This window comes from Eleutherodactylus coqui, chromosome 5 (genome assembly GCF_035609145.1).
Source record: "Eleutherodactylus coqui strain aEleCoq1 chromosome 5, aEleCoq1.hap1, whole genome shotgun sequence".
In the NCBI taxonomy this organism is placed as follows: domain Eukaryota; kingdom Metazoa; phylum Chordata; class Amphibia; order Anura; family Eleutherodactylidae; genus Eleutherodactylus; species Eleutherodactylus coqui.
The window spans coordinates 13,245,823-13,258,404 of record NC_089841.1 but is presented as its reverse complement, the minus strand read 5'-3'; the positions used below and the strand labels follow the sequence as shown (position 1 = coordinate 13,258,404).

The 12,582-nt window shown below is 48.7% G+C and overlaps 1 protein-coding gene across 1 annotated transcript in view; it reads right to left on the bottom strand.

Annotated features, from left to right (window-relative positions):
- The window catches only part of LOC136628698 (zinc finger protein 850-like), a 65,315-nt gene that overhangs the window by 29,031 nt on the left and 23,702 nt on the right, over positions 1–12,582 (bottom strand). The window contains exons 9-13 of the mRNA XM_066604802.1: positions 4,676–5,476; positions 3,863–4,022; positions 3,372–3,580; positions 2,916–3,119; positions 1,471–2,749 (exon numbers count right to left, since the gene is read on the bottom strand). Coding sequence (XP_066460899.1) covers positions 1,471–2,749; positions 2,916–3,119; positions 3,372–3,580; positions 3,863–4,022; positions 4,676–5,476 — 2,653 coding nt within the window. The remainder of the gene's footprint in view (positions 1–1,470; positions 2,750–2,915; positions 3,120–3,371; positions 3,581–3,862; positions 4,023–4,675; positions 5,477–12,582) is intronic.

The following is a 12,582-nucleotide window of genomic DNA, read 5'->3' as shown; positions in this document are numbered from 1 at the left end:
AGAGCAGACGTAGTCACATATACTTACAACTGTTCCATTCATTTCAATGTGACTGCCAGGATAGTCTAGTTGGCCATCTTTGGCAATCATACTGATAGTAACAGAGTGGCCGTCATATGTGCAACTGGCCTCCGTTCATGACACGTTGGAGCTCTGTTCTCAGGAATGGTAGGGATCCCAGCGGTCAGGCCCCTACTGATCAGCAAGTTATTCCCTATTCTGTGAATAGCAGATAACTTACCCATTTCTCAACCCCTCTACTGGTTTCACTAGCTTTCTATGATCATTTTGAAGATGGCCGCCTGATTTCACGAGATGTGCTTGGTGTCCTTTACGGCCCACAGCGGTCGGACTCCCAGTGATCAGCAATCTGTTGCCATCCTGTGGGCAGCGATCACTTGCTAGGGTGACCAAGCTGTGGGCCGTGGAGGACACCAATCTACTCTGGTAATCCATTCACCTCAGTGGGACTGCCGGGGATCAGAGGGTTCCAGCGCCACCGGAGGGAAGAGGAGTTCCCGAGCCGGGAGCACTTTGTACAAGGAGAAAAACTGGAAAGGGAAAAATAGACATTTATTTCTTGTTTTCTTTACATTTCCTGATAAAATAGAAATAAATTAGAACCTGTGGGAGGACAGCTCGGTAGAGTGCGGGTTGGCAGCAGTCACAGATGGAAACACAAGGATAAAGTCCAAGGGCAGGCGGGGCCTGCATTTATTTCAGTCCAGCAAAATCAAAAAACACAAATTCCGCCTTAGCTTCAGGCACAAAATAATAGTCCAATACGTGGATATCAGGCCGTCCTAGCCTGTCCAGGGCTTGCATAGCAGGTGCACCACACAGCGGGGCTTTGATGTCTAGCCAGTATATCACAGGCTGACAGAGTCCAGCCGCCATCTCCCCCTGTGTTAGTGCACATTGCTATTTAGAGGCACCCTTATGCTGGCTCAGCCTCAGCATCTGGGCTGATTGACCTCGCCCACATGCGGAGTGGAGCAGGTGGAATGGATGGCCCCACTACCAACCTGACATTCATTCCAAAAAAAACAGGCCCATATACTTTTAGATAACAGATCTGCAGCAACTACTTGCTGAAGACCACATTACGCTCCTGGTTTCTTACGTCTCCAACAGCGGGACATGACCTTCCTCCAGTCCCCTTATGCATAATACCAGAACTGAGGACCGACGTAGCGACCATCCACTACTACGCCCCTCAGTACCTCACATACCCTCCCCCTTTGCTCGAACCTGTAGGGGCGAACACTTTTACTAATCCAGCAGTGGGTTCGGGACAACGCATCGGCATTTCCTTATAGCTTGCCAGCCCTGTGCTCTACATCAAATTTAAAGTTTTGTAAAGTAAGGAACCACCTGATCACCCGAGCATTTCGCTCTTTGTCCTGACTCATCCAAGTGAAAGGGGAGTGGTCTGTCACCAATCTGAAATGTCGTCCAAGCAGATAGTACCGTAGGGACTCTAAAGACCACTTTATCGCCAGACACTCCCTTTCCACAATGCTATAATTTCTCTCTGCGGGGGTAAGTTTCCTACTAAGATAGGTGGCTGGGTGCTCCTCGCCTCTAACCGCTTGGGAAACGACAGCCCCCACACCTACATCAGACGCAACTGTCTGTACTACGAATGTTTTGCTGAAGTCGGTAGTAATTAGGACCGGCTCTCTACACAGGGCTGTCTTTAACTTCCGAAATGCCTGCTCAGCCTCGTCATTCCACTTGATCATGGTGGAACTTCTTCCTTTTGTTAGCTCTGTCAAGGGCGCTGCTATGGTGGCGAAGCTAGGGATGAACCTGCAGTAGTAGCCTACAATCCCTAGAAACACCCTCACCTGTTCTTTGGTCAATGGTTGGGGCCAGTTTTGGATGGCCTCTACCTTATTAATTTGGGGCTTAATAACTCCTCGTCCTATTACGTACCCCAAATAACGGGCTTCTTCCACTCCTAACGTACACTTCTTGGGGTTTGCCGTTAACCCTGCATCCCTGAGGGAATTAACTACCGCCTGTACTTTTGCCAAGTGACTCTCCCAGTCATTACTAAATATAATGATGTGATCCAGATAGGCGGAGGCATACCGACGGTGAGGTCTCAGGATGATATCCATCATTCTTTGGAACGTAGCCGGTGCTCCATGTAGCCCAAAAGGTAGGCAGACATACTGAAAGAGTCCCTCGGGAGTAGAGAAGGCAGTCTTTTCTTTGGCCTCGTCGGTGTGTGGTACCTGCCAATACCCTTTAGTCAGGTCCAAGGTAGAGAAGAACCTAGCATGTTCTAAACTTTCTATTAGCTCATCTACTCGTGGCATCGGGTAGGAGTCAAGCTTATAGACTTCGTTCAACTTCCTGAAGTCGTTGCAAAACCTCAAGGTGCCATCGGGCTTAGGAATCAGGACAATGGGACTAGACCATTCACTTTTTGACACTTCAATGACCCCAAGGTCCAACATCTTCTTTACTTCCTCTGCTATAGCCTGTCTATGTGCTTCAGGGATTCTGTAGGGTTTCATCCGGACCTGTACGTAGGGTTCCATGACGATGTCATGTTTGATTACTGACGTACATCCCGGTAGTTCCGAAAACACATCTGTGTTTTGAAGCACCAACTCCTTTGCCTCCTGTTTCTTCATCTTAGATAGGGACCCTGAGATAGCTACTTCAGGAACTTTGTACATGGACTTCACAAAAACCTGGCTGCTCGGCGCATTTACTGCTGCCAGAGACTCTTGTTCTTTCCAGGGTTTGAGCAAATTCACATGGTATACACTTTATAATTGACTTCTATGCGCTCAAGCACATCATAGGGCCCCTGCCATTTGGCTAAGAACTTGCTCTCTACGGTAGGCACCAAAACTAACACCCTATCTCCCAGGCAAAAGGTTCTGACTTTGGCTGACCTGTTATAGACTCGACTCTGTGCCACTTGTGCCTGTCCAAGTGTTCCTTTACAATGGGCATAACAGCTACTATCCTGTCCTGCATTACTGAAATATGTTCTACCACACTTTTGTAGGGAGTGCATTCACTTTTCCAAGTTTCTTTGGCGAAGTCGAGGAGACTGCGTGGGTGTCTACCATACAGCAGTTCAAACAGAGAAAAACCTGTGGAGGATTGGGGAACCTCACGTATTGCGAACATCAAGGCTGGCAACAAACAATCCCAATCCTTCCCATCTTGGCTGACCACCCTTTTTAACATACTCTTCAAAGTTTTATTAAACCTCTCGACCAGGCGTCAGTTTGCGGGTGATATACTGAGGTACGTAGTTGTTTAATCTTTAGACGTTTGCACATCTCACATTACTTTTGACATAAATGGAGTTCCTTGATCGGTAAGGATCTCTTTGGGAATACCGGTGCGGGAGAACATCTGGAACAGCTCTTGGGCAATGAGTTTGGAGGAGGTGTTTCTCAGAGGAATTGCTTCCGGATACCATGTGGCATAGTCTAGAATGACCAGTATATACTGATGTCCCCTAGCAGACTTCACTACTGGGCCGACTAAATCCATGGCAATCCGGTCAAATGGTACCTCGATAACGGGTAAGGGCACCAATGGACTCCTGAAATGAGGTTTAGGGGCCGTTAATTGACATATAGAACATGAGGCGCAATACCGCTTAACCTCCTCATGTACCCCGGGCCAATAGAACCTTTGCAACACTCATTCGCGGGTTTTTCTGCCTTCAGATGACCTCCAAGCACATGTTTATGAGCCAGGTCGAGAACTACCCGGCAATAGGGTTGGGGTACCACTAGCTGTTCCAGTTCTCCCCCGCGCACCTTATCCACTCGGTACAACATGTCATTGTTAACAGCCATATACGGGTATGCTTCACTCCCACCTGGAGTTTGAGGTACCCCGTTTACCTTTGTTAACGGCCTCACGGGCCCTGATCAATGTTGGGTCTTTCAGCTGAGCAGACCCAAAATTTTCAAGCGACACCTCAAGTTCTGCCATGGCAGGAACTTCTGCCGGGCTTTCAGTGTTGCCAGCCAGTACAGCTAGGGGACAATCGTCATCGTCACTGATAGTCACCCCTACTGCGGGCCCAGCCGTGTCCGGGTCATACGGCTCAGGGCTTACCTCCTGACACACAACATTATTAACCACATTCTTATTGTCCAAAGTCCTTTTCCTCCACAAGGCCCAGAACAGTGGAAAGTCCCTTCCAATAATAGCCTCATGCATTAGGGACTTAACCACTCCTACCTTGTGGGTAGCGGGGCCGCAAGGGGTGGCTATTGGTACAGTAGCGGTGGGGTATTCCCGAGTGTCCCCGTAGATGCACAGTACACCCACTCGGCCTCCATTTTATGAGATGGAGTTAACCAATGAACCATGTACTAGGGTCACCAGGCTTCCGGAGTCCAACAGAGCCTGTACCAGGAAGTCCCCAATGTTCACCGAATATACCTGCGGTTTTCGGCGGCTAGAGCGGGGCGTGCGTACAGGGAGACTCTCCGCCTGGAGCTGCAGTCCATAGGCTCGGAGCCTAGCGGGCAGTGTGTCGCAACATGACCCTATTTGTAGCACCGCCAGCACTGTAGGCGTCCGGGGTCCCGCTCTCGAGTGCCCTGATGTGGGCCAACCGCTGGCTCGCCCCCTCCCTTCATCCACACAGGCCCCCTGGGAGCAGAACATGGTACAGTCTTACCATCTTCACGGGAACCCTTTGCCTCTCTGTCACCGCCCTGTCTCGTAGAGGCTTCTAACAGTTCCTCTGTGGCGCAATACCTCTCAACCAGGTTCATGAGGTGGTTGGCGTCAGTCGTCCCAGCCTGTCCCACCCAATGCTGTACCGCAGGTGGCAAGGAACGGTGGAAGATATCCAAGACGATCCTCTCCACCATTTGCACAGGAGTGCAGTCCTCTGGCTGAAGCCACTTGGAGACCAGGTGTATTAAGTCATGCATTTGGGACCGCGTTGGTAGGCTCTCCGAGTACCTCCAGACATGTACCCGGCCTGCACGCACCTGTATGGTCATTCCCAGTCGTGCCAGGATTTCAGCCCTCAGTTTGGCGTAGTTACGGGAGTCCAATTCACTCAGGTCGTAATAGGCCTTTTGGGCCTCCCCTGACAGAAAAGGGGCCACAACATCTGCCCATTGGTCAATGGGCAGCCCTTCTCGTTCTGCAATCCTCTCGAAGACATGAAGGCAGGCTTCCACGTCATCTGCGGCAGTCATCTTCTGCAGCGCAGCTTGCACCGAGGCCCTTGCGGATGGTTGTCCCCCTTGGGCCCCTTGGGGGTGGGTGCTCTGAGTTGCTGTGACCGCAGTCCGTTGTAATACCACCGCCTCTCGCAGTGTTGCCATTTGCTCCATTAGGAGGCGATTAGTCTCTTGTTGCATCTGCCTTGCCTCTGCCTGGGCATTTTGTTGCTGTAAACAAATCTGCACCAGCTGTCGCACCAGGTCCTCCATGGCAGCAGTCTTCTTAGATAGGGCACCAGCGGCTTTTACCCAGCACATGCAGTGTTAGCCGCCGGTGTTAATTCCTTGCCCGCATCTGAAACACCATATGTGGGAGGACAGCTCGGTAGAGTGCGGGTTGGCGGCAGTCACAGAAGGAAACACGAAGATAAAGTCCAAGGGCCGGTGGGGCCTGCATGTATTTCAGTCCAGCAAAATCACAAAACACAAATTCCGCCTTAGCTTCAGGCACAAAATAATAGTCCAATACGTGGATATCAGGCGGTCCTAGCCTGTCCAGGGCTCGCGTAGCAGGTGCACCACACAGCAGGGCTTTGATCTCTAGCCAGTATATCACAGGCTGACAGAGTCCAGCCGCCATCTCCCCCTGCTGGCTCAGCCTCAGCACCTGGGCCGATTGAACTCGCCCACACCCTGGAGTGGAGGAGGTGGAATGGATGGCCCCACTACCAACCTGACATCCATTCCAAAAAAAACAGGCCCAGATACTTTTAAAGAACAGATCTCCAGCAACTGCTTGCTGAAGACCACATTACGCTCCTGGTTTCTTACATCTCCAACAGCGGGACATGACCTTCCTCCAGTCCCCTTATGCATAATACCGGAACCTAGGGGCGACGTAGCGACCATCCACTACTACGCCCCCTCAGTACCTCACAAACCATAAAATGACACAAAATGTTAGAATAAATGAAGGGAAAAAAATGTTATAGCATTCCAACCTGCAGGTACTAAAATATGTTAATAAGCGGCTCCTGTGGTCCTGACATGAGGGACAAACAGACCTCCACCCACAGAGCCGGACAGCAGCCGTGTGCTTACAGGACCTCTGATGATGTCATCATCACGTGATCAGCATTGTCTGGGAGGAGTCAGGGATCACATGATCCACAGTTAGGTTGAAATCACAATGGCTCCTCCCACACAAGAGCCTGGTCACATGGGCACGACATCATCACAGATCCTTGAACCTCCCTAGATGCAAAAATAAAAAAGTTTCTTTGACTTTGAATGCAGCGATGCAAATAAAAATATAAATTACAAAAGAAAAAAGAGAGAAGTAGAAAAACCTAAATCAAGATATATCATTTTTTAATGTCATAATTGCACCAACCTGCTTGTAAAAAAGTATCATGTCACTTAGGGCTCAGTCACACGGGCGTTTTTACGCATCAGAAAAAACCCGTAACCACGTCCATTGTCACCCGCATGTTCTATCTTTTGGAGGTGCGATTCTTTTTTGACGAACGCAGTGCAAACATTTTTACGTGCGTAAAAACATCGGTGTGACTGCGCCCTCGTGCGGTACAAATCACGCTGTGAAAGAAATTTTAAAAAACCATGGCAGAATTGAGCAGTTTTTTTCTCCCTGCTTCCAAAAAATGTGTTAACCCTTTCCAGTCCAGTTTGTATCCTGGTTTTCTTAGGGGGCTTACACTTTTTCTGCTGTTATACAACAGCGCTATCTGCTGGCTAAAGCCAGTACTGCATGAGGTGACACCTTGGATAGGCTCCGACAGCAGAGAGGCTGGCAATATACAGTAAGAGAACCCCGACAAATATATTCCAACATCGGAGCTGTACAGCCTGAAATCATAATGTCTTCGCAGGTCAGACAGTGGACTGGAAAGGGTTAAAAGTTATAAAATCTGTGATATGAAAACCATACAATAAATACTACAGCTCGTGACGCAAAGAACAGTCCGCATACGGCCGTGTCAGTAAAAAAAGTTAAGGCTTTTGAACACTAGAAATGAAAATACACCTAAAAATATTGTGTTCTTACATCCAAAACAGGCGGCGTCACTAAGGGGTTAATATTAGAGATGAGTGAGCACTAGAGATGAGCGAACGTACTCGGTAAGGCCGATTTCGCAATCAAGCACCACGATTTTCGAGTACTTCACTACTCGGGTGAAAAGATTCGGGGGTCGCCGGGGGGCGGGGCGTGGCGTGGTGGAGCGGGGGGGTAGCAGCGCGGAACACGTGGGAGCTCTCTCTCCCTCTCCCCCCCCCACTCCCCTCTGCAACCCCCCGCTCACCCACGGCGCCCCCCGAATCTTTTCACCCGAGTAGTGAAGTATTCGAAAATCGCGGTGTTCGATTGCGAAATCGGCCTTACCGAGTACGTACGCTCATCTCTAGTGAGCACCAAAATGCTCGGGTGCTCGTTACTCGAGTCGAACTTTCCGCGATGTTCGAGGGTTCGTTTCGAGTAACGAACCCCATTGAAGTCAATGGGCGACCCGAGCATTTTTGTATATCGCCGATGCTCACTAAGGTTTTCATTGGTGAAAATCTGGAAAACCTACGAAAGTGATGGAAACGACACAGAAACGGATAGGGCAGGAGAGGGGCAACATGCACGGCTGCATCTCAGGTTCCCAGGTCTCACTATTAAGCCACAATAGCGGCAAGAATGCCCCCCCCCCCCTTCCGACAACACTTTTTACTTCGGAGAAACCCTCATTAGCAAGGCACACCTTAGCTAAGCACCACACTACCTCCAACCAAGCACAATCACTGCCTGCGGGACACACCGCTGCCTCCTCTCCTGGGTTACATGCTGCCCAACCCCCCCGCACGACCCAGCGTCCACAGTGCACACAAAAGTGTCCCTGCGCACCCTTCAGCTGCCCTCATGCCACACGCTGGCCCCATAGCCACATCACCTTCATGTCTATTTATAAGTGCGTCTGCCATGAGGAGGAAGCGGAGGCACACACTGCAGAGGGTTGGCAGGGCCAGGTAGCGACCCTCTTTAAAAGGGGCGGGGCGATAGCCCACAATGCTGTAGAGAATCAATGAGAAATTGACGTTCGATCTTCATTCCATTCCTGGGAGCTGCAAACGTGGGCATAAAGGGGACTCAGGTGCCAGCCCAGCACTTCTACACATCTCCACAATGCAGCAATACTCTGTGTGGGAAGTATGTGAGCGGGCCCTGGGTCTGCCTCTGTCCCAGCAAACGCCTTGTGTGGTCCAAGGTGCTGCAAGTGACATAGCAATGTGGACTCCATGTGTCCACACACTACTCATTGTTTGGGTGTCAGATACCTCATCGACAACGCAAGGGGTAAACCATCTGCACTCTGCACCCTACCCAAGTCAGTCAGTGTTTTGGGGACAGACAGGTAAAACACCTCAATGGGAAGTTTGTGTGCACCCACAGCATGGGTGGCTCCCAGGAACCCACAGACGGTACACAAAGAAATCCCATTGCAGTGCCCCGGGTAGCTGAGGTTACGTGAGAGAAAATACATGTTGGCGTCGGCCCACACTCCATGCCCTAGTCAGTCTGGGTTTTCTTAAAAGTGCCAGGCAGGTACAACTCCGCTATGGGAAGTCTGTGTGCACCCACAGCATGGGTGGCTCCCAGGAACCCACAGACGGTACACAAAGAAATCCCATTGCAGTGCCCCAGATAGCTGTGGTAACGCGAGAAAAATACATGTTGGCTTTGGCCTACACTCCATGCCCTAGTCAGTCTGGGTTTTTTGGGGGGCCAGATAGGTAGAACACCGCGATGGGAAGACTTAGTGCACCCATAGTATACACAGACCCCTGTAATATTCCTGTAGCAAAGGTATAAGCTGACCCCAGTAACAGTTATGTTGCAGAAGTCTAGGGAGACTCCAGTAACATTTCTTTAGTAACAGCATAGACAGACCCCAGTAACATTTCATTAGCAGAAGTATAGGCAGACCCCTGTAACATTTCTGTAGCAGAAGTATAGGCAGACCCCTGTACCATTTACGTACCAGAAGTATAGGCAGACCCCAGTAACATTTATGGAGCAGAAGTATACGCAGACCCCCTGTAACATTTCTGTAGCAGCAGTATTGGCAGACCCCTGTAACATTTCTGTAGCAGCAGTATAGGCAGACCCCTGTAACATTTTTCTAGCAGCAGTATAGGCAGACCCATATAACATTTGTGTAGCAGCAGTATACGCAGACCCCTGTAACATTTCTGTAGCAGCAGTATAAGCAGATCACTGTACCATTTATGTAGCAGAAGCATAGGCAGACCCCTGTAACATGTCTGTAGCAGCAGTATAAGCAGATCCCTGTACCATTTCTGTAGAAGTAAAGGCAGACCCCAGTAACATTTCTTTCGCAGCAATATAAGCAGACCCCTGTAACATTTATGTAGCAGAAGCATAGGCAGACCCAGTACCATTTTTGTAGCAGAAGTGCACGCAGACCCCTGTAACATTTCTGTAGTAACACTAGACAGATCCCAGTAACATTTCTGTAGCAGAAGTATAGGCAGACACCAGTAACATTCTTGTGGCAGCAGTATAGGCAAACACCTGTAGAATTTACGTGGCAGCAGTATAGGCGAACCCCTGTAACATCCTTGTGGCAGCAGTATAGGCAAACCCCTGTAAAATTTAAGTGGCAGCAGTATAGGCAGACCCCAGTAACATTTTTTTTGCAGAAGTATACGCAGACCCCTGTAACATTTCTGTAGTAACAATATAGAGAGATCCCTGTAACATTTCTGTATCAGCAGTATAAGCAGACCCCTGTAACATTTATGTAGCAGAAACATAGGCAGACCCTAATACCATTTTTGTAGCAGCAGTATAAGCAGACCCCTGTAAAATTTAAGTGGCAGCAGTATAGGCAGACCCCAGTACTATTTTTGTAGCAGCAGTATAGGCAGACCCCAGTAACATGCTTGTGGCAGCAGTATAGGCAAACCCCTGTAAAATGTCAGTTTCAGCAGTATAGGCAAACCCCAGTAACATCCTTGTGGCAGCAGTATAGGCAAACCCCTGTAAAATTTAAGTGGCAGCAGTATAGGCAGACCCCAGTAACATTTTTGTAGCAGAAGTATATGCAGACCCCTGTAACATTTCTGTAGTAACAGTATAGACAGATCCCAGTAACATTTCTGTAGCAGAAGTATAGGCATACCCCAGTAGCATCCTTGTGGCAGCAGTATAGGCAGCAGTATAGACCCCTGTAACATTCTTGTAGCAGAAGTAGAGGCAGACCCCTGGAACATTTACATAGCAGCAATATAGGCAGACCCCTGTAACATTTACGTGGCAGAAGTATAGGCAGACCCCTGTAACATTCTTGTAGCAGAAGTAGAGGCAGACCCCTGGAACATTTACATAGCAGCAGTATAGGCAGACCCCAGTAACATTTCTGTCGCAGCAGGATAAGCAGATCCCTGTAACATTTATGTAGCAGAAGCATAGGCACACCCCAGTACCATTTTTGTAGCAGCAGTATAGGCAGACCTCAGTACCATTTCTGTAGAAATATAGGCAGACCCCAGTACTATTTTTGTAGCAGCAGTATAGGCAGACCCCAGTAACATCCTTGTGGCAGCAGTATAGGCAAACCCCTGTAAAATTTAAGTGGCAGCAGTATAGGCAGACCCCAGTAACATTTTTGTAGCAGAAGTATATGCAGACCCCTGTAACATTTCTGTAGTAACAGTATAGACAGATCCCAGTAACATTTCTGTAGCAGAAGTATAGGCATACCCCAGTAGCATCCTTGTGGCAGCAGTATAGGCAGCAGTATAGACCCCTGTAACATTCTTGTAGCAGAAGTAGAGGCAGACCCCTGGAACATTTACATAGCAGCAATATAGGCAGACCCCTGTAACATTTACGTGGCAGAAGTATAGGCAGACCCCTGTAACATTCTTGTAGCAGAAGTAGAGGCAGACCCCTGGAACATTTACATAGCAGCAGTATAGGCAGACCCCAGTAACATTTCTGTCGCAGCAGGATAAGCAGATCCCTGTAACATTTATGTAGCAGAAGCATAGGCACACCCCAGTACCATTTTTGTAGCAGCAGTATAGGCAGACCTCAGTACCATTTCTGTAGAAATATAGGCAGACCCCAGTACTATTTTTGTAGCAGCAGTATAGGCAGACCCCAGTAACATGCTTGTGGCAGCAGTATAGGCAAACCCCTGTAAAATGTCAGTTTCAGCAGTATAGGCAGACCCCAGTAACATCCTTGTGGCAGCAGTATAGGCAAACCCCTGTAAAATTTAAGTGGCAGCAGTATAGGCAGACCCCAGTAACATTTTTGTAGCAGAAGTATATGCAGACCCCTGTAACATTTCTGTAGTAACAGTATAGACAGATCCCAGTAACATTTCTGTAGCAGAAGTATAGGCATACCCCAGTAGCATCCTTGTGGCAGCAGTATAGGCAGCAGTATAGACCCCTGTAACATTCTTGTAGCAGAAGTAGAGGCAGACCCCTGGAACATTTACATAGCAGCAATATAGGCAGACCCCTGTAACATTTACGTGGCAGAAGTATAGGCAGACCCCTGTAACATTTAAGTGGCAGCAGTATAGGCAGACCCCTGTAACATTCTTGTAGCAGAAGTAGAGGCAGACCCCTGGAACATTTACATAGCAGCAGTATAGGCAGACCCCAGTAACATTTCTGTCGCAGCAGGATAAGCAGATCCCTGTAACATTTATGTAGCAGAAGCATAGGCACACCCCAGTACCATTTTTGTTGCAGCAGTATAGGCAGACCTCAGTACCATTTCTGTAGAAATATAGGCAAACCCCAGTAATGTTTCTGTAGCAGCAGTATAAGCAAACCCCTGTAACATTTATGTAGCAGAAGCACAGGCAGATCCTAGTACCATTTTTGTAGCAGAAGTGTACGCAGACCCCTGCAACATTTCTGTGGTAACAGTACAGACAGGTCCCAGTAATATTTCTGTAGCAGAAGGATAGGCAGACCCAAGTAACATCCTTGTGGCAGCAGTATAGGCAAACCCCTGTAAAATTTACGTGGCAGCAGTATAGGCAGACCCCTGTAACATTTTTGTAGCAGAAGAATACGCAGACCCCTGTAACATTTAAGTGGCAGCAGTATAGGCAGACCCCAGTAACATCCTTGTTGCAGCAGTATAGGCAAACCCCTGTAACATTTACATGGCAGAAGTATAGGCAGACCCCTCTAACATTTAAGTAGCAGCAGTATAGGCAGACCCCTGTAACATCCTTGTGGCCGCAGTATAGGCAGAACATAGTAACATCCTTGTGGCAGCAGTATAGGCAAACCCCTGTAAAATTTAAGTGGCAGCAGTATAGGCAGACCCCAGAACCATTTTTGTAGCAGAAGTACA